At 39.3% G+C, this 25140-nt stretch overlaps 1 protein-coding gene across 2 annotated transcripts in view; it reads right to left on the minus strand.

Moving 5' to 3' along the window:
- Positions 1 to 25140, minus strand: part of LOC124157763 (receptor-type tyrosine-protein phosphatase kappa) — a 318693-nt gene that overhangs the window by 42000 nt on the left and 251553 nt on the right. For both annotated transcript variants that reach the window (XR_006864649.1, XM_046532767.1), the window contains exon 2: positions 861 to 976. Coding sequence is in view for 1 of the 2 variants with exons in the window: in XM_046532767.1 (XP_046388723.1) it covers positions 861 to 976 (116 nt within the window). In the remaining variant the exon portion in view is untranslated. The remainder of the gene's footprint in view (positions 1 to 860; positions 977 to 25140) is intronic.

The following is a 25140-nucleotide window of genomic DNA, read 5'->3' on the forward strand; positions in this document are numbered from 1 at the left end:
AATTACAATTCTCATAGATTTTAATCATCATAGAAAACTTTTCTGCAAGTATGGATAGAAATTAGTCTATGAATTTAATTATAAAGGGAACAATCTCCTCTTAGTAAGATTTAATATGCTTACCGATTTGACCAATGACAAAATTCGACATGTAACGTTTACCAGAATCGAAAAAAGGGGTTAAATTTCAGCATCTGCCGACATCACTGACCATACTCAAGTCGTCTTAAAAGAAGAAAAAAATATAATATGCGGTTATTTATGTCTTTGATTATTTTGAGTTGAGTAAATTCATATTGTCCGCCTGTATATGTAACCTAGTATTCAATCGACGTATTTGTTAAAATTATTAGTATGAACGTCAATGAAATGAAAAACTTTACTGTATTCCACCAACTTATTTTAAGATACGACTGGTTACGATGCAGCGGCGTCATCAAATACCTGATGGTGACGCTACTGCGTCGAAACTAGTCGTAATTAAAATAAATTGGTGGAGTACAAGGAAGTTTTTCATTTTATTAACGTTAAAATGAACTTCCACAAAGTTGAGCTTGAGACAATAGAGATTATTAATATGGATTTAAAAATATTAATGATAAACCATTCAGCAACCTTAACAAAATCCAGATTTTGCGATATAAGGTTTGCGGAGTGGGGATATTGAGGGGAAGGAAGGCCTCAAAAGCATTCCGCTCCCGACCAAAGGAATCGACGCGGCTGGAGGGAATTTCCTCTGTCGAGCGAAGCTGTGAGCGTTACACAAAGTGATTGAGCATATCTGTTGGAGCGTGGAGGACCCTCTTTGCTCGTCTTTCTTTATATGGGCGCCTCAATAGCGCAGCACGCACGTGCCTTACCTGAAACTCCACTCGATAAAGGACTGGAAACTTGCGCCGCTGATCACAGTGTTTCACGAAATTCCTTGTCTCCACGGGTTTGTCCGGGATTGTTGACATGACCCCATTTTCTTCCGCTGCAAGAAAAGATAGCAGAATAGTCAGTGATAATAGAGCAGTCAGATATAATAATTTCAATGCATAGTTGAACCCATGCAGATTCACCGAAAAGAATCATTATAAACAATTAAACTTTTGTGTTTGCTATTTGTTGCATATTTGGCTGAAGACACATAACACATTGCAATAGTTCATCATTCACAGTGATTATTGAATATGTGGTTTACCTAGCATACACTCAGCAGGCAAATACGAGTAATTGGAATATTATCATAAGCCAAAAATACTGCGAAGTATTTCACGGAGAACCTAGTGAATTAGGGATCAATGATATCCTAAGCGATGGATAAAACAGCGACATTTCCACGTCGTAGACTCATATTTTGCACCACGATTTAGTACTAGCGGATACGTATTAGGGGTTGATGATAAGTTACATATAAATCTATGTCACCAAAGTTACGATATAACTTCATCGTGAAATTGAAGTTGAAATTACATTTTGTTACTGCCATATTAGTTCAAACCTTGACAATAGAGTCGTTCACTCCAACATGAAATCACAATATATGAAAGAAAATTCGGAAGCCTTCCTCATAAAGCTATTTCCTTATGATTGAAAAATTAAAAAAAAGACAGTCGCTACCTAATTATTATGATTTGGTGACATCTCGGGAGCTTTGGGCCATAAATTCGTTCGCAGAGACGGGACGCTTGACGCGAGAACTAACCCGAAAGGAACATCGCTGGACATCAATCCCAATCGACATTAAAAATCTCGTGAATGATCCCGGAGTTGGCGGGAGCTTGCTTTTAAATTTCTGAAAAAAAAAAATCGGTTGATTTTCTCTGAAGGTAGATTTCCACACGGTCATGTCGACAAATCGATGACGGGGCAGTTCGCGTTCCTCCCACCCGTTTACTTGGGGATGATTTGGAACCGCAGCGATCGCAAATTGCGCCACTTACCGTCTCGAGGGCCGGCGCCGAGGGCCCCTGATGATCAGCGAGGGGTTAAGGAGGAGCCACGTGGGTCAAGTGGACGGCGCAGGGCCACCACCAGATTCAGCTCCCGAATGGAAAAGGGGCTGACGTGACCGGGGGAGGCGGCGGGATGCGAAGGGATATCGCGACGTGAAATACCGTCGGCATTTCCGATCGGCTGAACCCTGCGAGAGACCAGGGTTGAAAAATCTATTCCGACATTTTTTGGCTACCGTAACGAATATTGAAATAGGGGATTATCCATTTGGCTATTGGATGTGCTGTCACCAAGGAAGTAAATATCTGGGGACGCTGTTTCCGAGTTTTTGGCGTGGTCAAAGTTCCGCCATCTTGGTTTGACAATTTTTGGACTTAGTCTCCGACTGATATTTTGAGGTGGCTAAGTTTTGTTCTGAAAATGAACTATATTGAGTGGAAAATGCTACCACAATCGTTGGTATTTCGCCGGTGACTGTCATCGGATTTTTCCCATCATTCGCGATTCTTCTTTAATGTATAAACTCTGTTGTGTCTGTTATCCACTTTACTGGTAGGGATATCCTTGAAAATATACTTTATTACTCTAATTGCTAGATTTCCGTTGGCTAAAATAAAATTAAATACCAGTATAAGTGCAGGTATATGACTAGTTTACTCTCGTAAAATTTCATTTCAGCTGAGCTGGTTTTAGAGCGTAACCGTGGTGATTGATAATAATTTTTCCCTGGGAAAAGATGTTTGAGTCATAACTTCGCGAAGCCTACCGATGAAGTAAGAAAAAAAGGTTTACATTGTGCGTTCCATAGGTTATTTTAATGTATTAATTAGTCATGACCACAAATGTCACCAAATAGTAAGCATTGACCCTTATGGGATTGTCAATGTTTTGGTCAAAGTGTCTTGTCCTTCCCAAGCACCCCCATTCCGGCCACATTTCGCTCCATGTTCGAAACCTGTGGTGCCCCCTCCAGATATTTACAACCTCCTTGGCTGTCACCCACCGCGCATTTGAACGGGTTTAGAAAAGTCGCCAATCGCGTCGCTGACGGTAGAGCGATCCGTACATCGTGGGCCTCTTATTTTTTAAAGCTATATACCCACTTTCGACCACTCGCTCACTGACAGACTCACTGATTCATACAATGTTTTGGGGTGAACGAGTCGAGATACGACAAAAAGTCCTATAATCGACCCCTTCTCAAATCGTCTGACACACTGTACTCTGTTCATTTTATCTCTGTGGGTGAGCTATACCATTTTCCCGAACTGAAGGCGGCTGGGTGGAAAATACATCTACATCTACATCTACAAATTACCCTGCGAGCCACCTCTAGGGTGTTTGGCAGGGGGTGATCAATCACCAGCATGCAGCATGCATTTGGACTCCCACATGCACACCACACCGTCCAAGAAACGTCCCGTATAATAACAAACTATACTACTATATGCTGTTAGAAATAGAATATAGAATAGAAATTCAGAAACATGCAGTAAGTTTTACATAGGTTAGTAGGCTACACTACAAGTCATGCAATCTATTTACGCGTTCTATTGCTGCCGTTATAATCTCTTATTGATCGTGGAAAAAATGACATTCGGAATCTGTCTGTTCTGCAATCTATCTCTCTTATTTTATTTATATGATCTGATCTTCCGTAGTACGTTGGCGTCCGCAAGATATGGTTAACTTCGTCAGAAAAGACACTGCTCTTGAATTTATCTAAAAGGTTTAGTCTATTTTTCAATCTACGGTCCGACAGAGATTCCCATCCGAGTTTATCTAAGAGGTCAGTTACACTAACAAGACTATCGTAACGACCTTTCACATACCTGGCAGCTCTTCTTTGCACGCGTTCTAACTCTGTTATTAAGCCTTTTTCATGAGGGTCCCAAACACTGGCAGCGTATTCCAAATGTGGTCTAACGAGGGAAAAGTAGCTAATTTCTCTCACTTTGTCGTCGCACTTTCCTAATATTCTTTTAACAAAACCCATTTTACGATTAGCTTGACCGGTTATTTCTCGAATATGTTTATTCCACGATAGATCATTATTGAGTCTAACCCCTAGATATTTCACAGATTCAACTGCCTTTAACTGCGTGCCCCGAATGACATAGTTACGCTGTAGGGAGTTATTCTTCTTCCAGAAATTCATTACGACGCATTTTTCCAAATTTAATTCTAACTGCCAAGCATCGCACCAAGCTTGGATAGCAGCAAGGTCATTCGTTAGTTCATCAATATCTTTGCTGGAACGGATTTCTCTGTAAACTACAGCGTCGTCTGCAAATAATCGTAACTTACTCTGCACTACTTCGCCAATGTCGTTTATATAAAGAAGGAATAGGAGTGGGCCAATGACACTACCCTGAGGAACGCCAGAAGTGACTCTAACCGCATTGGAGACTGCACCGTCTAATACTACTCTTTGGACGCGGTCGCTCAAAAATTCTCTAATCCAGGAAATGACATCTTCGTCTATACCATAAGATTTCAGTTTTATTATTAACTTTCCGTGGGGTACTTTATCAAATGCCTTTTTGAAATCAAGAAAAATCGCGTCTACTGGAATGTTGTCTTCCCCGGAGACTAAAATATCGTGAGCGAAAAGCGCTAACTGAGTTTCGCACGATCTGCTTTTCCTGAATCCATGTTGATTTCCCATTAATAAGTTTTGCGCGTCTAGGTGTTTCATTACCGAGCTGACTACGATGTGTTCAAGGACTTTGCAAGAGATGGACGTTAAAGATATCGGCCTGTAATTAGATGGCTGTTCCTTGTCTCCACTTTTAAATATAGGCGTTACGTTAGCAATTTTCCAGTCATTAGGTACTTCGTGTTGCTTGATGGATTTACTGAATATTAACTGCAAGTAGGGGGCAAGTTCTGAGGCTAGTTCTTTATATACGCGAGAAGGGATTTCGTCTGGACCAGGTGATTTATTTGGACTAAGCGATTTCAATATATTTTCTATTCCGAGCGTACTAATGTCAATAGCTGGCATCTTATGTAGACAGGGATTGTCATCGGTCTCGGGTGAGTTTTCGGAAGGCTCCGTGAACACGCTCTTAAAGTAGGAATTTAATAAATTGGCTTTATCGTAACTGCTTGTCAACACATCTCCATTGTCGTTTCTCAGCGAACATACGGTAGATCGTTTACCTTGAACTTCCCTAACATATGACCAAAATGCTTTTGGGTTATCCTGTAACTGCTCTACTAGTGTTTTTCTTTTAAAATTCGTGAACGCATTCCTGAACGCTTCCTTCGTGGCGGCTTTAGTCATCCTATATTTTTTAATTATTAGCTCGCGTTCATTAGCGGATAAATCCGTGCTGACTTTTTTCATTTTAGCATGACACGCTCTCTGTCGCCTCAATGATTTTCTCACTTCCGCGTCGTACCATCTCGGTTCGCTGCCTTCTTTTACTATTTTACTAGGGATGTAGCTATTTATTCCCGAAGTTACGAGCGAAAGAAAAGCTTTCCAAGTATTCTCTACATTTAACTTTAATACTGATTCTTGAAACTCGGGGAAAGCATTTTTCATATGACTCTTAAACCCATCAAAATTAGCTCTTTTAAAAATGAAAACTTTACGCTCTTTTTTAAAGTTTACAGCGGTATTTAGAGAAAACTTTGCAGTTACTACCCTATGGTCACTTATTCCTTCGACAGTGCCAACGTTTATTACCTGATGTGGTATATTTGTCGCTAATAAATCAAGAATATTTTCTCCTCTGTTTGGTGCGGATGCTATTTGAAACAATGAATTAGATGTGAAAGTGTGTAATAAAGCCTCGCAGATCACTTTATCCCTCCCACCAGGAATGAAGCTATAAGTCTCCCAATCTATAGTAGGTACGTTGAAATCTCCACCCACAATCAAGTTTCTTTCCGGATACTTGGATGCTACGGTGTTTATTTGATTTTGAAAATCCAACATTGACGTTATATCTGAGTTAGGTGGTCTGTAATACGAACATAATAAAATAGTTTTGAATTTTGGACATTTAATTAAACACCACACAGATTCAACGCTGGTCTCAGTTACGGTTATCGCTTGGCTGACGATTGAATTCTTTACAGCTATAAAAACTCCGCCCCCAACTCGATTAATTCTATCTTTCCGATAAACAGTGAACGATTTTGGGAAGATCTCATTGTCTGAATCATCATCTGTTAGCCAACTTTCTGTTCCAAAAATGACGTTACACTTCGTACTATGAATTAAATGGTGGAATTCGGGAATCTTATTTCTTAAACTACGGCAATTAACCACAGCCACGATTAAAACTTCGGAAGTAGTAATATTGCGATTCGGGAATAATTCTGATTTGCTTTTGTCGAATAGACTATTCACAGGTTCTATACCGCTGATAAATGGAAATGCATGTCTTATTGTCACACTATCAAAATGACTTGAGCCTTGACTGCCTTTGAACGTGTTGCTCGACTGACGCTTCTCGTGCTTAAATGTAATACCTGAAACGCTGATTTTTCTCTCTACTTCTCTATTCTCATTTCTGGAAGAATCTTTGTCTGTGAAAAGTTTTGAACTTACCCCTTTATTTTTCAACCCACTAATATATTTACACTCTGCCCTACTCTCTACTCTAAAAAAGACCTACAGTGCTCAAATATGCTACTCGCTACACGACTAGCCGACTCGGCCGTGTAATGGACTCCCGAACGGTTCAGAGGGATCCGACACGATCGGATTGCCGGCCTAAGGTCCACGAAGGAGGCTCCGATGTCCGTGCAGAAACGACGCAGCCTCTGGTTTATGCCTTCCACTCGGCTCCAAACCAGAGAACCACGATCGATCCTCGGGACAAGACTACAAATCGAAAGCTCAATGCCGACTCCAATGGTCCCACCCACCCGCTTCACTTCGGAATTCAGATCCCGGAGGGAATCTAGAATTTCCTCAGATCCACGGAAGGTGGCATCATTGACGCCGACATGAGCCACGACCCGCAGCCTGGAGCACTTCGTGCCCCGTACCGCCGCACCAACCGCCTGCGTCACCTGAGGAACACCGCCACCAGGGATGCACCATGACGTTACACGGTCGCTTACACCCTCGCGGTCTGCCCTCTCCCGTAACGGGACCATCACACGACGGACATTGCTACTCCCTAACACTATGATCCCCCCCTTCCCACTCTGACGCCCCTTCCTAGGTGCCGGTTTCGGGGTAGGAGTAGGCACGTCAGGCACCTCGGAGTTTCCATCCGACAGCAACTGGTACCTGTTCGAGACGGGGACGGGATTTGCCTCAGCATCCCCCAAACCCCGTCTTAGAGTGACACTACCACCGTCCCTCCGAGACACGACCCTCCAAAACTCAGATTTACGGGGTGACGTGACCCCGTCATCGAGAGATGGACCTCGAGGAAGGCTCTCGATCGACCAGCCGCTATTTGCAATCGGGCGAACCCGTGCAGCCCCTGTGGCACGGCGACCTTTCGAAGAACCACCCCTCGGACCATTCCCCTCAGCGGTATCAGCCACCCTTTCAAACTGGGCCCGAAGTTCCCGCACCATCGTCTCCAACGCGGTAATGCGGTCTCCGAGAGCCTCGCATTCACCGGCGTTTTCAACTCCGGCAACGGGTGACCTATTCGAAGGCATCCTATCACTATCGCAACTTTGGATTTCAGAAAAGCTTACCTGACGGGAGATACGCTTAATAGATATTTGAGAGAGTAAAACAAACCGATAAACTTACTAGCTTGTCTCTTTTTAATAGATATTTACGCTTAATAGATATTTGAGAGAGAGTAAAACAAACCGATAAACTTACTAACTTGTCTCTTTTTAAACGTAAATAAGGGAATGTAGTTACCTAGATATGGATTAAGACGATTAATGGGTTTAAAACTAGAAAACTATATAGTTCCAAAGAAGACTAATTAACGAAATTAAGATATAACTTAACGTGGGACAAATAGATTAACGATAATAATCAACAAGAGAGCAAAGACGAAACTAACTAGCTAAAATATAAATTCCCCGCAATATGATCCCCACGAAAGAGCAAAGCTATAAAAAGGGTGATAGACTAACAAAAATGTATAAATAAGGGTAAATAAGTAATAAAAGTACTAACAACAATATATAAATACGCGTAAATAGACTTTAAATAAATAAGTATAAATAGACTTTGGATAAATAAGTAAAAAAGAGTATATGAGTCCTTGAGATAAAAGTGTGATCAGTTGCAATGCGTTTGGTGAAAGTATATCCTAACACATGAAAAACGCTACCAAGGCAAAAATATCAAAACCGCACTTGAAAATGCAATGGAAAATAACTGAAGAAGAAAAAGGTCAACCTCCTACCCTCTAAATAGTCACTCGAGTTAAACCGAAAGTGGAAGAAACGGATTAGCAAAAGGGATTGATAGCAAGGGGGGAGGTGTGCCTAGCTCTTCAAGGACGCAGGTGTTGTTTTGAGAGGGCTAGGAGTGAAGGGGTGAGTCAATGACTAACAACAAGAGGGACGGAAGAAACTACCTGTGTTTCAAGGGGAGATATGTGCTAAAATGACCACTACTGGAGAACGGAACGAGAGTTTTCAAGATCACAATGAGAGTGCTGCGCTACGAAAATTACAATAAAAATCCTAACAGTCAAAATAGACCTCAAAACAACGGTAAAACAAATAATATATGAAGAGCTTTATAACAGAAAAAAATATATTAAAACAATATGTATATATATCGTTAGCCTATAATAAGAATTAAGAGTTAGGATTACACACCTGATGTAAAAGAAAGAGGGCAACTATCACAAAATTACTTAAATAATATTAAGACACTATTCCGATAGAAAAATTAAATCTAAAGCAGCCAAATATATATTCTACTTAACGACCGTAACACCAGATAGGAAGGAAGAAACAACAAATAGAAGAAACAACAAATAGGAAGTAGCCAATGGGAAGCGCTCCCCCTTCCACCTCTCCGTTCCCCTCCATCCCCTTCCCTTTTCCACTCCGCTCCCCTCCATCCGGCCGACCGGCGTTGCCAGCCTTGGGAGTAACGGTACTTTCGGGGGCGGCAGAACGAGCGCCATAGCGATCTCCAAAGATTCGGCTTGGCAACACTGCCAGCTGGAGAGCGATGTTCACTGCTCGGAGTTCGGAGAGAGACTGCGGGATCTTCCACACTTTCTCCTTTCGCTCTTCTGTGATTGGCTAGAAGAGTGGGTGGGTTGCGAGCACGCTCAAGGTCAGCCGCCTTCAGTTCGGGAATATGGCCAAAGCAAGTGGAGATGAGGGGAGGGAAAGTTTCTCGACATGAGACTTTGCCTTTGCCAATCAGCAAACAGTAGGCGTGGCCTCAGTCATTTGCTCTCAGACCTCCGCCGAGTGAACATCGTGAATCAGCACGTGGAGCAGTGTTGCCAAGCCTCACGCGTTCTCCATGCATGCGACTAAGTATGCCTTCCACCAAAGGTGCCTCATTCAGCGCCGTAGCTGACAATGTCAAGGAAAAATTGTCGAAACACTAAATCTTCCATTTATGACAATATTACCAACTGCCTCTATGCGCGTACCTTTTGGGAGAATTTGTGGATTTAAAAAAATCGATTATTCAAAAATGTCATTTTTCGAATCTAGATCAAGTGATACGAAGAGAAACCAATTTTCAGCAATATATGAAACGCATAGGTTTTTCACTGAAATTACTCGCGAGTACAAACATTAATAATATGCGGATCGCTCCATTCTCATCGCCATGCTGACGGCATCTTTGAGAATTGTTTAAAATGTGCTTCAAGTTACTTCACAGAAGCTCCTACGGGACGGACTGGGGCTGTCCCTATGCAGTCTCCTTGGCTACCGAATTCATATCAGGCTCAGATGAATAATAAGACTGTACTCTCATGTTGCAGCACTTTTATACTACCAATGCAATCCTAGTTAACATAATACAAGCACGACATAAATATGGGGAATTGAAAACTGCGGTTCATTTGTGAGAAATATTCACAGAAATTTAAATAATACGAGCATTGTACAATTGACAAATGAAGATGGCAGTGGTGACTCTGAATTATGGAACACAGGCATGAAAAATGGCGCGAAATTCATTTGGAGAGAGCCTAAAATACTATGTGTGGAAATAGACTTCCGTAAACCCAGTCACGCATACAGGATAGGGATAAGAAGAGAGGGCTAGGTGGGGGGCTAGGAGTAATCATTGTTAGTGGTACCCAGGAGGTTGCGAAAATTTAGGTAACTTCGAGGTTTGCAACAGCACCTTGTCGGCCTCGGTATCGTCGGGTATAAGTCCTCGCCTACCATGTAGAAGGTCGCGGGTTCGAGTCCCGCTTGGATAGATTGCCCCTACGAGGACATGGGTGTGTGTGTGATCGTCTGTTGTTCAAACTTCCAATATAAAGGCCTTATTGTGCAGTTTTGGGGGTAATTGAGATAAATTGATAAATAAATAACACTTTGAGATTGTCCTGGGGGCTACTTTCTCCAGTTTATATTCCACAACTGAACAAAATTACCATTTAAGCCCCCCTTAGACCCTCTTTGGCTCCGCCACTGCACAGTAAACCACATACTTATTACTTACATCATTTCATAATTTTTCCATATTTGAAAATATTTTTCTGAAACGTGTGATACAAAAAATATTTGTGCCGATAATTTTGCAGCCCGTTACTTTTATTTCAGTAATTTGTAAAGATGATATGAAGAACTTCAAAGATATCCTTATGAGGAATATAATACATCATTTAGCTACCTTATTCATCAGTAATGGCTTATATCGTAATTGATGCTTCTAACGGGGGTAAAATATCCGTGAAAATGATGTTGAAGAGTGGTGGGGGTCAATAGGAAGAAAGAGAGAGAGATACGAAAAGCGAAATATTCGCCGAGAAGAATCGCCGCTGAGAGGACGATGATGAACCATTTTTCGAGGCGATTGTGGGGGCAAGAGGAACGTCACCTTGGCCGGAAATGATATCCGCGTCGGCTTCCCCGCCCGGTGGATATGCCGCAGACCCAGCGGGGGACTGATGAAGGAAGAAACGGAGCGGTGACCGGGGCGAGCAGAAAGCAATTTTGTGACCGGAGAAAAGCCGAATGATCCCCCTGGTTGTGGCTTAGAAATCGATATAATCGAAGTCAAAAGCGTTGCAATCAACTTTGTTATAAATATAATGTTGATTAGTGTCTTGAAGTATAGGTCTTGAAGAATTTAAATGCAAAATTTTTACTTTTATTTCTTTAATTCATTTATTTATTAATCTAATTGATACATTTAGATTTTGACATATTTCGATTTATAGTCTCTTCTTTTTAATTAATTGTCAGCTAAATTCTTTTATATTTTATTTTATTATTGTAAAAAACATTGAAATAACCTTTTGTGCCTTTATATATCAAAGTAAAGTACATATATTCAGTCATAGCCCTGATAAGATACATAAATATATACCGAAACTTTGGCAAAAATTTGTGTATAAAATTATTCAAGACCTTCACTCCAAGGCACTAATCAAAATTAAATATAGAGCCCAGGGGAAAGGAAAAAACTATATACATAATACGCGCGGTAAACATTTGCAAAATATAATACAAAAAGTACACTTAACATTTCATCAGACTTGTGTACTGATGGCCGATGAAAGAGTGTACTAAATCTCGATATCCTCTTAGAAGTTGTTAGGAATTCATGAAGCTTTAGTGAAACTGATGTTTGTCACACAAATGAACGTGCATATCAAAACTTTCTCAATTTTTAGAATGCTGCTCACGCCGAAAAACACATCATATTTGATGAAATATTTTCGGGTTTGGCATCAGATAAGGTTTTCTAAGGCTAACGTTTCGATGAGAAACTTATTCATCGTCATCAGAGATAAGACTACCTAATTGGCTATTTGTCAGTCTTGGCCCCGATAATGATGCGGCAGGTTCTCATCGAAATGTTGGCCTTAAACAGCCTTACTCGGTGTCAAACCCGAGAACATTTTATCAGTAATATTCGCCGGGAAAGTCTACCATTTTTCATCGTTTCATATTTATTCTCAAGTTCCGTAGAGTATTTTAAGGACCTTGATATATTCCCTCGGAGAAAGTCGATTTAATAGTCCTCATTTAGATAATATCCTCGCAGTGAGCAAAAAAAGCTTCACGAGCCATCCATTCTCGACTTCAGCGAAAGAATTTGACGCAAATTTGCAAACTCGCCACGCGTCGCATTGCTGTAAAGCTCAGCTCGCATATTTCTTCCAGCGCATATCTCTTTTTATTCCGCACTGCAGGATGACTCCTTTGTGCAGAGCTCTCTCCCGCATGCATTTTCATGGGATAAAAAATATGATGCGTTAAATACACGGATATTTTTTTATCTCCCAGGTGCTGACCTATTTAATGCCGGTATTTATCGTAAGTGCAACCTCGCTTGGAAATTTTTATTCTCCGAACCTACCTATATTTGTGACCGTAGCGATGATTACAAAGGGTGCCTAAATAAAAAAGCCCCATTTTACATAGTACTTAATGATATACCAAAGTATTTAAAATATTCAGAAAATAAAAGAAAAATTTAAAGCTGTCCCAGGAATGGATACTGACTATAAAAAAATTGGGGTTTGCAATTATTTGTAACTAAAATTATATTATATTACAATTTGTAACTACTCATTTATTTTAAGGGCTACAGCGATATAGCTTGATTTATTGTAAAAAAACGTATGCACGATTTTTTGTTGAAAATGGCCTACATGAAATGGTTCTTATTTGTAAACACATACATGCATATGTTCGTAAAATTTCAACCATTGTACAATATCACCATCAATGGCATATAATTATTTATGGAAGGCAGTCTCGGTACAGGTGTTCGTGCCTTTGAGGCTGCCTATAGCTCCGAGTGAACAGTAATAGAGTCAATAAACATTTTTAGTGTATTATTATTACTATAACATTCCTGAAAATAGGGTAAACGTGAATCGCATGTAAATCGGCTCTGAGTCGCCGAGTTTGCATTTTAATTCTTTTTATCTCTGAAAATAAAGCAGATAAACTACCTATTAATTACTCAAGGAGTTGCGTCATTAAGCATCTCTGATGAAACGCCTTTTCACAACGTTTTAATAAACTCGCTTTGTTGCTCTTCATATTGTCCGCTTCACATTTTGCAACTCAATTATAACCCACTGTCTGATTAGATATATAGCTTAAAATTTCAGGATAACTCAGAACCAGAGCAAAATGCAATATTACACTTTTAACACAATCGTAACTGTATTCCGATTTACATTCAGAATTTGGAATTAAATACTAAGATTTGTTTACAAAAAATGACGACCAAAATCCGATGATGGCTCTGCGATTATTGAGAGGAAAGCGAATGATAAGAAATCATTACAGCAAATTTGTGTGCATCAAATTTTATCGAAAAATTGTCGATATAAAAACGTTTTTTAAACAAATTTTTATGTTTTATTATTCACCACTGAAGCATCTTTGAAATTTTTGAGAGATTGGTTGGTTTTCGAGGCTAAATGGTTCACAAACAGTATATACTCATGGTGAATCGCTCAAAAAAGCAAATGTTTACATCCTATTTGTCAATATAAATTTTAAATGATTTAGAATAAAATCTAATGCCTTGCGCACGCCTACGTTTTTATCCATGCTATAACTTTACTGCTTTCAATACCATTTAAAAGTCCAGACATGATTCATAAGAAATACCACGAGGAAAGGTTCAACTAGCTTCCAAGTAGAGATAAGGATTCATTTCCATCATAATAATAAAACCTAGTATGCAAATTGGTCTACGGTTTTGAGGTCCATAGATCCTTTATTTCAATTATTGTCAAAACACACTTTTTTGAGGAAAATGCACGAACTTTTGACAATATTTTATTAATTCTTTCACCTTATTCGAAAAGTATATGGAAAGCGGGATGAACATCATGGTTGCCAATGAAATATCATTTCTTTACCTATTACCTACTAGTATGATTTTTACTATTTACCTACAAGCTATTCTTCATAAATACGTAACTTAACGAGAAGTAAATGAGACATTATTATCGCTTTCTAAAATATCATTTAAAATTATATAAATATATTTTTTCCGGCTTTGATCTTTCATGATCAGTAAGAAAATCTGACATACTCTTTTAAAATTTAAAACAGTTTAATTATGACATTTGGTGTTAAATAGAAGGGCTTAATATATAATACTTTTACCATACAATCGTACGGGCGCCAAACACTCGTCTATTGACAAGTGTTAAGAGATCATACTTCTCATTAAGGGGTTATTTAGGTTCTTAGAGTAATTTAAACAACACCGTTATTGATTAAAATCAGTGAATTTCTAAGATTGAAAACAATACTGCCGTAAGCAGTTTTCTTTTTGGCCTTTTTTAAGTCAAATATAGAGACCTAAATTCTAGAGTGAGTCATAATATGAAAACTACATCGTATCTTTATCCACATCCGGATTACACGCTACTTAATTTTTCCCTTGACTGAAGTAGGCCACTAGGGTAAAGGATACCTAATGGAAGAAATATAGGTGATTTTTTTTCCACGGTCGATACACGCTCTAACGAAAGAAAACGCCAATTCATATTTCTCAGTGCGTCAGATGAAGTTTGAAACTGTTTGCAGACGGGAGGACGAGAATAAAGTCCAAATGGCTTGGCGTAATTGAAGGCAGCCAATAATGAGGCCAATGACGAGAGTATTTTTAGCGCTACTCCACTTTCGCTTATTTGCCTGGCTATAATTATTCCATAACTCAGCATAGCTCTCAGTTTTTCTTGTTCCAAATTTTCTAACATTACCATTCATTTTGCATCAGTATATTTGTTTTATTATTATATTCAATAAATCATTCATTGTTACTGCATGCCGCGAATGGAACAACGTTGACTTACCGCAACGTAAATCATCATCACTCGCCTCCTTCAAAAGTGCATTACACGTAAAACTTCTTCGAGAACAACAACGAGACATGTAACATCACGAGAACAGTAGGAAAGATTCAAAACTTATCTCCTCCGGCTTCTTCTAATTTTCTTTTTCTTCTACAAACACCACAAAGTGTACTAATATATAACGGTGCCAACGTAATAAGAGATATTTATTGTCATAATTACATTGATATTGCGATAGGCATGCATACGCGTGACCTTTTGTTTGGCATAACTAAAATCCTCCATAACATTATTAAAATATGGAGCTAACGGATAGCTAATATATCTTCAGCTCGAAGATCTCCACAGAATCATATAACAGCTACAATTTAGATTTACATGCATAAAAATTTACAAATTGAATTTTATACCTATTTTTGACCCGAAATCCAGAGAGCTCTAAGGTCCTGCATTCATACAACAGAGATAGAAATTTCATAAATTTCAAGGTAAATAACGCGTAATTAAGTATTAGCAACAGAAATGAGCATAATATACTCGCAAATTTAAAAGACAATTGGCGTATACGCGAATTTTCTCGACGTTTCGCGTGGAATCGAGCAGAAAAATCGAGCTCGAAGATAAGAAATATAGGTTTACTTTTTCCCAAAGGTGAGCGAGAAACTCGTATGTGTCTGGGAATGAGAACGAGAGAGAGAGAGAAGTATCTTGGAGAAAGGACTTGGGACACAAGCACCGCATACGCGTGCTTATCTCGACCGAGGCGCGTCTTCTCTTCTCGGAGATAAGGGAGTCTTCTCTTCGAAGGAAATGGTCCCGAAAGGGAGACGGGGCAATGTGGTTCCCTCCCTAATGGATGCAAAAGCGAAACAGTTTTTGGATGGTGGGGCGGGAGGGGGGAGGAACTTAATGGAGGCCAAGGGCTAGAGCTAGAAAGAGATAGAGAGAGGGGGGAGAGCGTTGGAAAGAGGGGAGGGGGGAGCGGAGAGAGCCAAATTTATTGCGATAGATTCGGGTCCGAAATAGACCCCCCTCGGCAGTGTAAGCGTGTCCCGTCCGACCAAACGGCATTTTTCTACCGACGCTCCCCAGTTGCGCCATCGCATCGAATGGCCTCGTACATACGTGGCGAGAGTCAATTGAGTCAGGACGGAAAAATAAAATGCATTTGCTATCATTGCCGCGAAAATTACAAAAAAATATTACAAAAGAGGATCCTCAAATCGGCCTCTAAATATGTTATCAACCACCGCGCGTTCAAATGGGTTTGCAGAAGTCGTCATTTGCGTCGCTGACGGACAAATTTCACGGGGACATAAGGTATAATTAGGTATGTCAACCGAGATTTACATTGTTGATGATGTGATTTATCAAATTCATAACTCTTCAATGCTATTCATTGCATATTTACAAAGACCATACTGCAAAATATTGGAATAAAAGTGAATCTCATCGCACTCATCACCGCAATGCGGACATTTTTGAAAACCGATTAAAATGCTACCGAAGTGGCAACATAAATCAGCCTTCTATTGGATGGAATTGGCCCTCCTCTATGCATTCCTCTTGATAATTACAATGGGATACGCCGAGAGCGACGGTTCGGTATTTGAGAGATAGAAAACCTTTTTTTGAATGCACGAAGGTCGCATGCCCCCCTGTTGACCTGTCGTATTTTAACGTTTTTGGTAACGTACCATTTAATTAGAGAATAAAATAAAATTAATTTTTAGATAAAATGAAAGGGGAGATAGACCCGCATTGTGAATCGACGAGGGAGGCACATGAAGGAAGGGGAGTCTGCCAGAATTATTCTGAAGTACTCCATGAAAACCTACCTCAATCGGTTCATTACTTTAATAATATTAATTCATTTAAAAGTTAACGTTGACTTCAAAAAAATTTCAATGGAAAAACAGAGGACATTAGTCAACATTTTTCTGCGTCTCAAATATAAAAATTTATTTGTGAGAAAATGCTGAGTCAAAACGTAAAATTTTGGGATAAAATGTTTACCTTTACATTATGTACACAGAAAATTCCAAGATAGCAGTACCAGTTGTTAGCGAGAAATACGTTACTACAAGGGCCAGTCTAGAGTGAGGAATACGTCTGCTTTACGGTTATGGTGGCCAATTTTCTGAACTCGATACAATGAAAATAATTCCACTTTGTAGTTTCCATGCTTCGAAAAAATATTTTCTGAAATCGAAATACACCCACTTGAAGTGTTTCTAATGGACTTCAAAATATTACTAGTATTGTGCGGAACTCCATGATGCAAATGGATTTTTGCATATCAATTTCTATTTCATGGAATTTTTTACTATCAAGGTTTAAACTTCAATTTTTATTAACAGGAAAATGACTGAATTAAAGTTAATATATGGCCTGGAATCAATAGCAATGAATATTTGGTCGAATTCTTATCCCAATTATTGTATTTCTATAGCGAAAATCGGTTACGAAAAGTGATGAAGCCATAATAAATTTTAATTGCCGAGGGATACGAGGAAAAGCTCTCAGTTTCAGCCATACCTAAAAAATTCAGACATTTCAAGAAAAATAAGCGTTTGATCACCATACGTGAACCAACAATATTTATTAATAATTCATAAAATCACTTTCTGATGAAAAGAAAAGCATGAAGTATTTCTTGACAGTATACGAAGCTCAGTCGCAAATACTGTATTACAATTACAATGTTATGACCATTTCGGATTTCTTCTAGTCTAGAAAAATATTTTACTTTTCTCTTCGACCGATCTGCCATATTATATGCAAAGTAGTATGTTTTCAAAGAGGTATATTTCAAAGTAGTATGTTCTATCTTCAAACAACCGCGACAAGTTATTCTTCCAATTAGAAAGTACATGACACTATGGTGGCTTACTTAACTAGTGCATTCTAATAGCGGAAATTTATAATAACATGGCTTATAAAATCATGAATTACAAATGATTTTCACTTACCGGAGAGAATTTTCTATTTTACTAAGCTAACACCATGGACTACTCATAAAATGTAATGAAAAAAACTTTATATGCACTCATTACTGCTGGGTCAAAAGACATTTCCGCTATTTTTAATAATCTGCCGGAATTTTTCGCAGAAAAATGACTCTGAAAACCTATATTTCCAGGGAATTTTAATTTCGAGACCGCTTCAAAATGAGCAGCCAGAAATGAGAACTTCAAGGTTCTTTCCATTAGCTCTCTTATACCAAATTTGATCTCATGAAATAAAACGGAATGCTGAGATGAGTAGATGATATTTTACTTCACACATTAGACAAATAATTGCTAACAAGAAATGAATCATAAATGCTAAATTTTTGTTGAATATTTTTGGAATCAAAACTTTTAATTATTACATGCAGTGCGACAGTAAAATGCGAATATTAAGGCTGGAAAATTAGCATGATTGTTTCGATAAAACCCGAGGAAAAATTAAATAATTAAAAATACGTCACCCATTTCGGGAGAACTTTCCAGAAAGTTTTAATTTGATTAGCAATTAATACGAGAAGCATATTACGCGAAAGGTGTAGCCTTCAGGTTCTTCATTGCTATTAAGATTTTATCGAGTATTTAATTACAATTGAAGAGAAATTTGAGCAACATCACACTGTTTCATTTCATGCGTAATTAACCTTATGACAGCTGCACCAATGATATGCAGTTGGAATATTTTTTTAACTTTTAATGTTTGCAAAAATTATTCAAAAGATTGTTTTTTTTATTGACAAATTCACAGGCCCGCAAAGTGGAGGGGAGACTACTCTACATTCTTTCTCCATTCCTCCTCCTCTACTTTCTCCATCATAGAAATGCAACGTTACATCCAATGGAAAAATATTCAAAGTTGGGCTTTCAAATACATTGTGCGTATTTTTATATACTCTTACTAAAACAGACGTAAGACACTCAACCTTTTTGTTGAGTTGAATCTAAGAATTCTGAACACAGAAATTTATTTTATCTTTAGTTTTTTAAAATCGGTTGAATAATAAAATCGCAACTGTTATGCAATTACTCACATATCACAAGAGTAACAGTATTAACTCTCTTAGTATTAACAAAAGGGCTATCTCAACCACGGTTCCAGGGGCTCTCAGCTTGCTAACCTGTGACATGAGGTAAAAAGAGTCAAAGTTTAATCACAAAAAATTCAAGTACCGGTTGATCTTAATGAGGAAAAACATTGGAAAGCTAGGCAAAACAAACTTTTAGAAGAACAGCAGTAACTCGGCAATACCCTTGACACACAAAAATCACATTTCCAAGGCGTGTCTTTCGCTTCGCAATTACTTCAGCCAAAACATGCAGCATTTCGTCATTTTATCCCACGTCGCCATTATGGTTTATAAAATATTTATCATTACCCAAACTCATCTTTAAGAAAAATTGCAGACAAGGTTCGTTACATGATGAGTCATATTCTGAATCTATTTTAAGAAAGAGCAACATTATCTTTCCATAATCGAGTACTGCAAAAATTACAATCGCGCGGAAAGAAAACAAAGCTTGCTCGCTACAGCTACAATAACCATCTGGCCCGCCGTCCTTTGCGATGAAACTTCGTCACTAATCGCCAGAGTTCCAGGAAGAGACCTTAGGAAGAGCTAGGACTCATGCTGCTATCTATGAATGCGTATGAGAATAACCGAGTTCTTCATCTTACCCGCTTTGTCATCTTACCCGACTTTCCCATACTTATTGATACATTTTAGGAGTAATTTGTTGACGACCCTATATCATTAATTCATGCCGTGAAGTGAGAGAAAGAAGTAGAGAAGGCGATCAGTGGCGCCGACTCCATGGGGCCTGAGGGGGCCCGAGCCCCATCAAAAATTCATTATGGTTGCGAGGAAAAAATGTGTCAGGCTTGTGGATTTTCTGCGGAGTGTCCAGATATCGAGATTCGAGTTATCAGGGTTCTAATGTTGATCATATGAATCTTCTAAAATACTTTAAAAAACTTAAAACTCATTACTTATAAAATTTCCCGGGGCAAGATCACCGGTTTGGGCCCACCCAATATTATTTGTAAGTCGGCATCCCTGAAGGCGATTCGGGGAACTGAAGGGCACAATGAATAGTCTTACTATATCGTCGTGATCTTGGCAAGACGGTGGTGCCTCATCCTGCCGCCGTAGAAAACACCGAACTAGGAATAGAGTCAGATCCGAATGAGGGTTGGTCTTTGTGTGCGTGCCTCTAGTATGTGGGTTAAGGCTAGCCTGGCCCCTGCTCCGCTCCAGATGCTCTTTCCCAACTCTTCAAACTCTCCCTCTGCATTTGGATAGGTTAGGAACGCTTCCACCGCCAGGGGAGCTGGCTTTAGACATGTCTTGACCTTGGGTTCTCCCGCTCACACCCTTTCATTACTGCATGTTTCGTCTTCATCAATTCGCTCTTCTTAAGGCCGTTTTACAAGAGGCACGTCAATGCGCAGGTTAGCATTGAAACCATTTTGAAATTGCAAGAATGGGAACTTGCCTAATTCTTTTTCATTAATTGATGGATGGTTTTCTATTTCTTTTTTATTGCCTAAAGCGAAAGATTATTACTCCTGGAGTACGTATTTCACGCTTTTAGATTTTTAAATAACGTCTATTTTTCGCGATTTAGTGAAAAGTGAACATTTTCAAACACGCGAAAACGCGACGGCTAAGAATGAATGCTGGGAAAAGCCCGTGTGACGTCATTATGGTTTCAGCTGCCGCCGTTTGAGGCCACCTTGGTGCGAGGCTATGAGCGCCGCAACGATGCAGGCTGCTAGCAGGTAGCGCTAGGCTTAAATAAGAATTAATATTAATGCCCTATCAAACGAAGGAAACTTTCCGACGATGGGGAATTTTAAGAAGTGGTAACTAAGAGAGGTTTCCCTGAGCTCTGTGCCACATGCATGCGTTGGTAATCTCAGACGATGTAAAACTCCTGACTGCTCGTATAGCATCTTGGTCCCTGCGACGTCACGTGTAGTGGCATCGAATGGCCGCCAATCTGGCATTTTTCAAATGAGGTTAAAATTGACCATTAACATTCGTCGAAAGTGGGATTCCTAAAACGAAATAATTTGTATATTATGAATACACTAATGGTGGGTAACGAATCGCAATCAATGCCTTTCGTTTTCTTTGACGAAGGAAACTACCCTGTTCGCTCTTCTCAAGGCCGTTTTACACGGGCAAGTCATTGCCCAGGTTGCGCATTGAAAGCGTTTGAAATTGCAAGAATGGGAGCTTGGAATTTAGAGCGGAGGCTATTTTTCCGTCTCGCATCCACGCACTCTAGCATATAGTCTGGCAACTCACCGCTTTACACGACGAATTTTTGATTGCGCCTTCGTACATACGTTAGATTGCGCAATGACGTTTCCCGAGTAAAATGGCCTTTAGCATACATCCATGACGGAACTGATGATTCATCTCGCTAATCGTGAAAGAAATCGTGCAATTTAGGACAAAAACGCAAAACTAAAGGAAAGCTAGTGTATTCCACCGCATAAAATGAATTTAATTGCCAAGAGATTAGGTACATAATGATTCTCATTTAATAGTGTAAAAAGGAAAATTGCTTTTATATGCCTCTTAAGGAAAATGAAAACCTTAAAAAAAGTGTAGACCTTGGATTGCACCTTGAATTTTTTTGTTAGGCTACTATTTAAATTCGTAGAGGTAACTTAAAACTCTAGCCGTCATTTTCGCAGGGTTCAATTTTCCACAAATTCTAACTTAATCAATGGATTACCTGTATTACAGCCTTTAACTTCTATATTTGATAACTTATCTATAGGTGCCCACTCCATTATCTCTTTGCCTCGGGCAAACGTTTCAACTTCCCATTAAAAACATAATTATTTTGATTTAATACTTATCCATTAGGTTCATTAATAAAAGTCCCTTTCATTTGGTACAAATCGAGTTTATTACTTTTATAAAAAATATTTTGAGGCCTAATTACGACTTGTTTTACCATAAAAATATATGTAAAAAACAATTTAAATGATAGCTTAAAGATTGAATTCTGGCGAAGTGCTCGTAAAATGACGAATGATTTGAGTTCATCCCTGGGGATAAATAGCAGATTTTAATACTAAGTTGTCAATCAGGTGAACGTCTCCATTTCCAGTCTGCATTCCCGTTTCCAAAAGAAGCCATTCATCCGGTTGAAAACCGGAGAAAAGTTTCTGTTTATAAAATTCCATCTCATTTTAAGAGTACCAAAAAGAATTCAAATAATATCGTGGGGCAATTGAAGAAGAATGAGTCTGGTCACAAGGTCAGAGTCTCGATCCAGAGAGCCAATGTGCGGCAGATTTATTGAGAGGCGTGAATAAGAAGCCGCAGGGAAATCGGAAGTTAAACACGAGGTGAGGGAGAAAATGAGATTGCTTGAATCTCAAGTAAACCTAGCAGAAAGGAATTCAAACCAACGCGATACCCTGAGGCCGCATATGCTCAGTAAATCAAAAGAAAAGCATCATTTCCTCTGGCTCAGCCTGTAAGAAGCTGAGAAAAGACGTATTTAATGCATAGATAAGTCCTATCGTTATTTCGCACTCTTTCCTCGTAAAAGAGAAGAACATACTGGGTGGCTTATATTTGTAGCATGAGAGACACTTTTTTTTAACTTACTCGCAAATATTAAGGTCGAATATTTTATTTCCATGCGCCACACAAGACTTAAAAAGACGGCAGTGAGGAAAGGGACTTCAACACAAAAGATGCAACATAAGTACCGTTCCTTTCTTTCATTTCCCAGCATCCAACTTGTTTTCTCTCCTCGTCAGTGTTATATCTAGGGGCAACTCGGCGGGAATGGAATCCCAAGCAGCAGACAATGTCCATGGGATATCTAAATAGGGTTGATACAATCAAAACACGTTATTACACGATGGATATTTCGACAACGTTACATGAATACCCAATCTGTAACATCCACGATGAGTTGTAAAAATAACGTTGCATAGATATCTGAGTTCCAATGCCCGTGGTATTAAAAAAATGTTGCTTCAAACACTATCCATAGGTAGCATATGTGCTGTTAAGGATGGAAGGGCACAAATGTTTTTTCTGTAGGATGGCAAGTGAAACGAAACAAAAGTCAAAACCAGTAAATTTTCAATGGTTTCGTTCCCTGGTGCGAAATGTAGAAACGAAATGGATTTAAATCCAGAGAGCTAACCTCAGGGTCGAAACGAAATCGGAGTAAAAACTACTTCGGGTCGAATCTAACAAAAACTCTGGGACAAAACGAAACACAGATAATGCTTTGCACCGGAGGGACCACGTGCTTCACCTTCGAACGGTTTAGTTTCTACCCAGACACCAAAGTATGGTCGAATGAAGTAGAGGTTCGGCCTACCGCCATTAGATGCATTGGGCACTCATATATTTACCACTGACAGGAGAACGGTGAACGCAAATTGGCCATTCGATTTTTAAGCTCGATGTTTAACCTCTCTACATGCATATCAAACGTAATGGGTCGCAACTATTCCCTCTTAACCCCCTCCATTCGACTTCTGGGATCGAAACTTAACTATGAGCAGCGGAGTTTTGATTAATTTAGTTTCGTTCCCAGGAGTAACGTTTCGTCCCAGGTTGAAACTTAACTCGTTGGTGATTTTAATTTCTTGCGGGAACGAAACTAAACCCAGGCCTCGTGTTTTCGTTTCACTCCAGGTCGGAACGAAATTTTTTCGTTTCGTTTCACTTGAAATCCCTGTTTTTCTGTATGCCTGGAGATGACCAAAAATCATAATAAGCACAACCATTCTACTAATTAGACGGTTAGAGGCAATCTAAGAGATGTTGTAATATTAACATGTCCACGGTTGGACATCGCTGAAACGTTGCTTGGCGTGTCCCTTGGCTGTTTGACAGATGTGCATACAACGTTAACTGTATTAACATTGCTATTACGCGGATGTCATGTGTTAACGCCGACAATGTTATCTGGACGTTGCTGGGATTCCGATTGCTGTTTGGGATCATGCATGAATACTGTAAATGGTGGAAGATTTCATGAAACTTGCCTTTGCTTCAGGGATGGAATGATAAGAGGACTGGTTTATCTTATCGCCTTCCATCCCCTTCCGTCACGTGTATACGTCGGCTGCTGGAATGGAAGTTTGCCTTCCGATGAAGCCATGCGGTATTGCGTTCCGCCCTCGACAAAGAACTCACCTTCTTGCTCCTCCGTTCTCAGATACCTCAGGGCGCCGCGAAAAGAGAAAAAAAGACAATATACGAGGAATTTTTCTCTCCGAGGAAATGAAGTTTTTACCGGTTCGTTATTTCGGATTGTTCGCCTCGCCGAGCGCCTTCTCGCCAAGGGGTGGAAAAAATTCATTTTCGCTCCCCACGTCTTCTGCTTCGACTTTTTTTTCGCCGCGGTTCCGGCTGGCGGTGACCCAAAATTCTGAGAGGGAAGGCATTTCGAGAAGGCGTTTCTGTGCATGCATATATAAATATATACACACACTCTCTCTCTCCCAAGAGGACGTAAGGAAGGAGTTTGGCGAAGAGTAAGAGCGGTATCCTCCGAGGATGTCTCTGGGAAATAAATTCACCTTTTTTGATCCCTGGATACCCCTAAATATGATTCCAGGGTGAAATTTAATTTTTTATAGACTTCTAGCTGAGGCAATAGAGGGATTATTTGATTTATTACTGCGAGAAACAACTGTGAAAAAGGTATTGAGTCATAGATACTGAGGAATGTACTGGGAAATGTCTTGTTTAATTATATACCAAGGTCATCTTAAACCCTACGTTTACTCACGAGTGGATTTTAATTTTATATATACTTTAGAATTTGCGACAATCACCTTCGTTCCGAGTTGAACTTTAACAGTTCTCTATCAGCGAATCCGCGATCAGATGGAGTAGTCTATCCGATGAATCTTAGTCAAAAACATGAAAATTCATCCAGATGTTTCCTAGCAGTTAAAATTTGGTAACATTTTATGATAAAACACCAACTCAGACCGATAAATTTTGCTACGCCTTCTTGTGGCAACATTTTGATGGAAAAGTTATCTCATTCACAAAAATGGGATTGGAACAAGTGTTGAATATGACATTTAAGAATTTTCCCAAAACAAAAAAATTTAAGAATGTTTGAAGCGTGTTGATCTGATTCTTGCTGTTACAGATATCGGTCCGTCTCTAATAATTTAAATTAACAAACTCTTCCTAACTAATTAAGACCGTTTGGTAATAAGAAAATTTAAAAAACAAATTACTCTATGT

The sequence above is a fragment of the Ischnura elegans genome, chromosome 4 (genome assembly GCF_921293095.1).
Source record: "Ischnura elegans chromosome 4, ioIscEleg1.1, whole genome shotgun sequence".
NCBI lineage: Eukaryota > Metazoa > Arthropoda > Insecta > Odonata > Coenagrionidae > Ischnura > Ischnura elegans.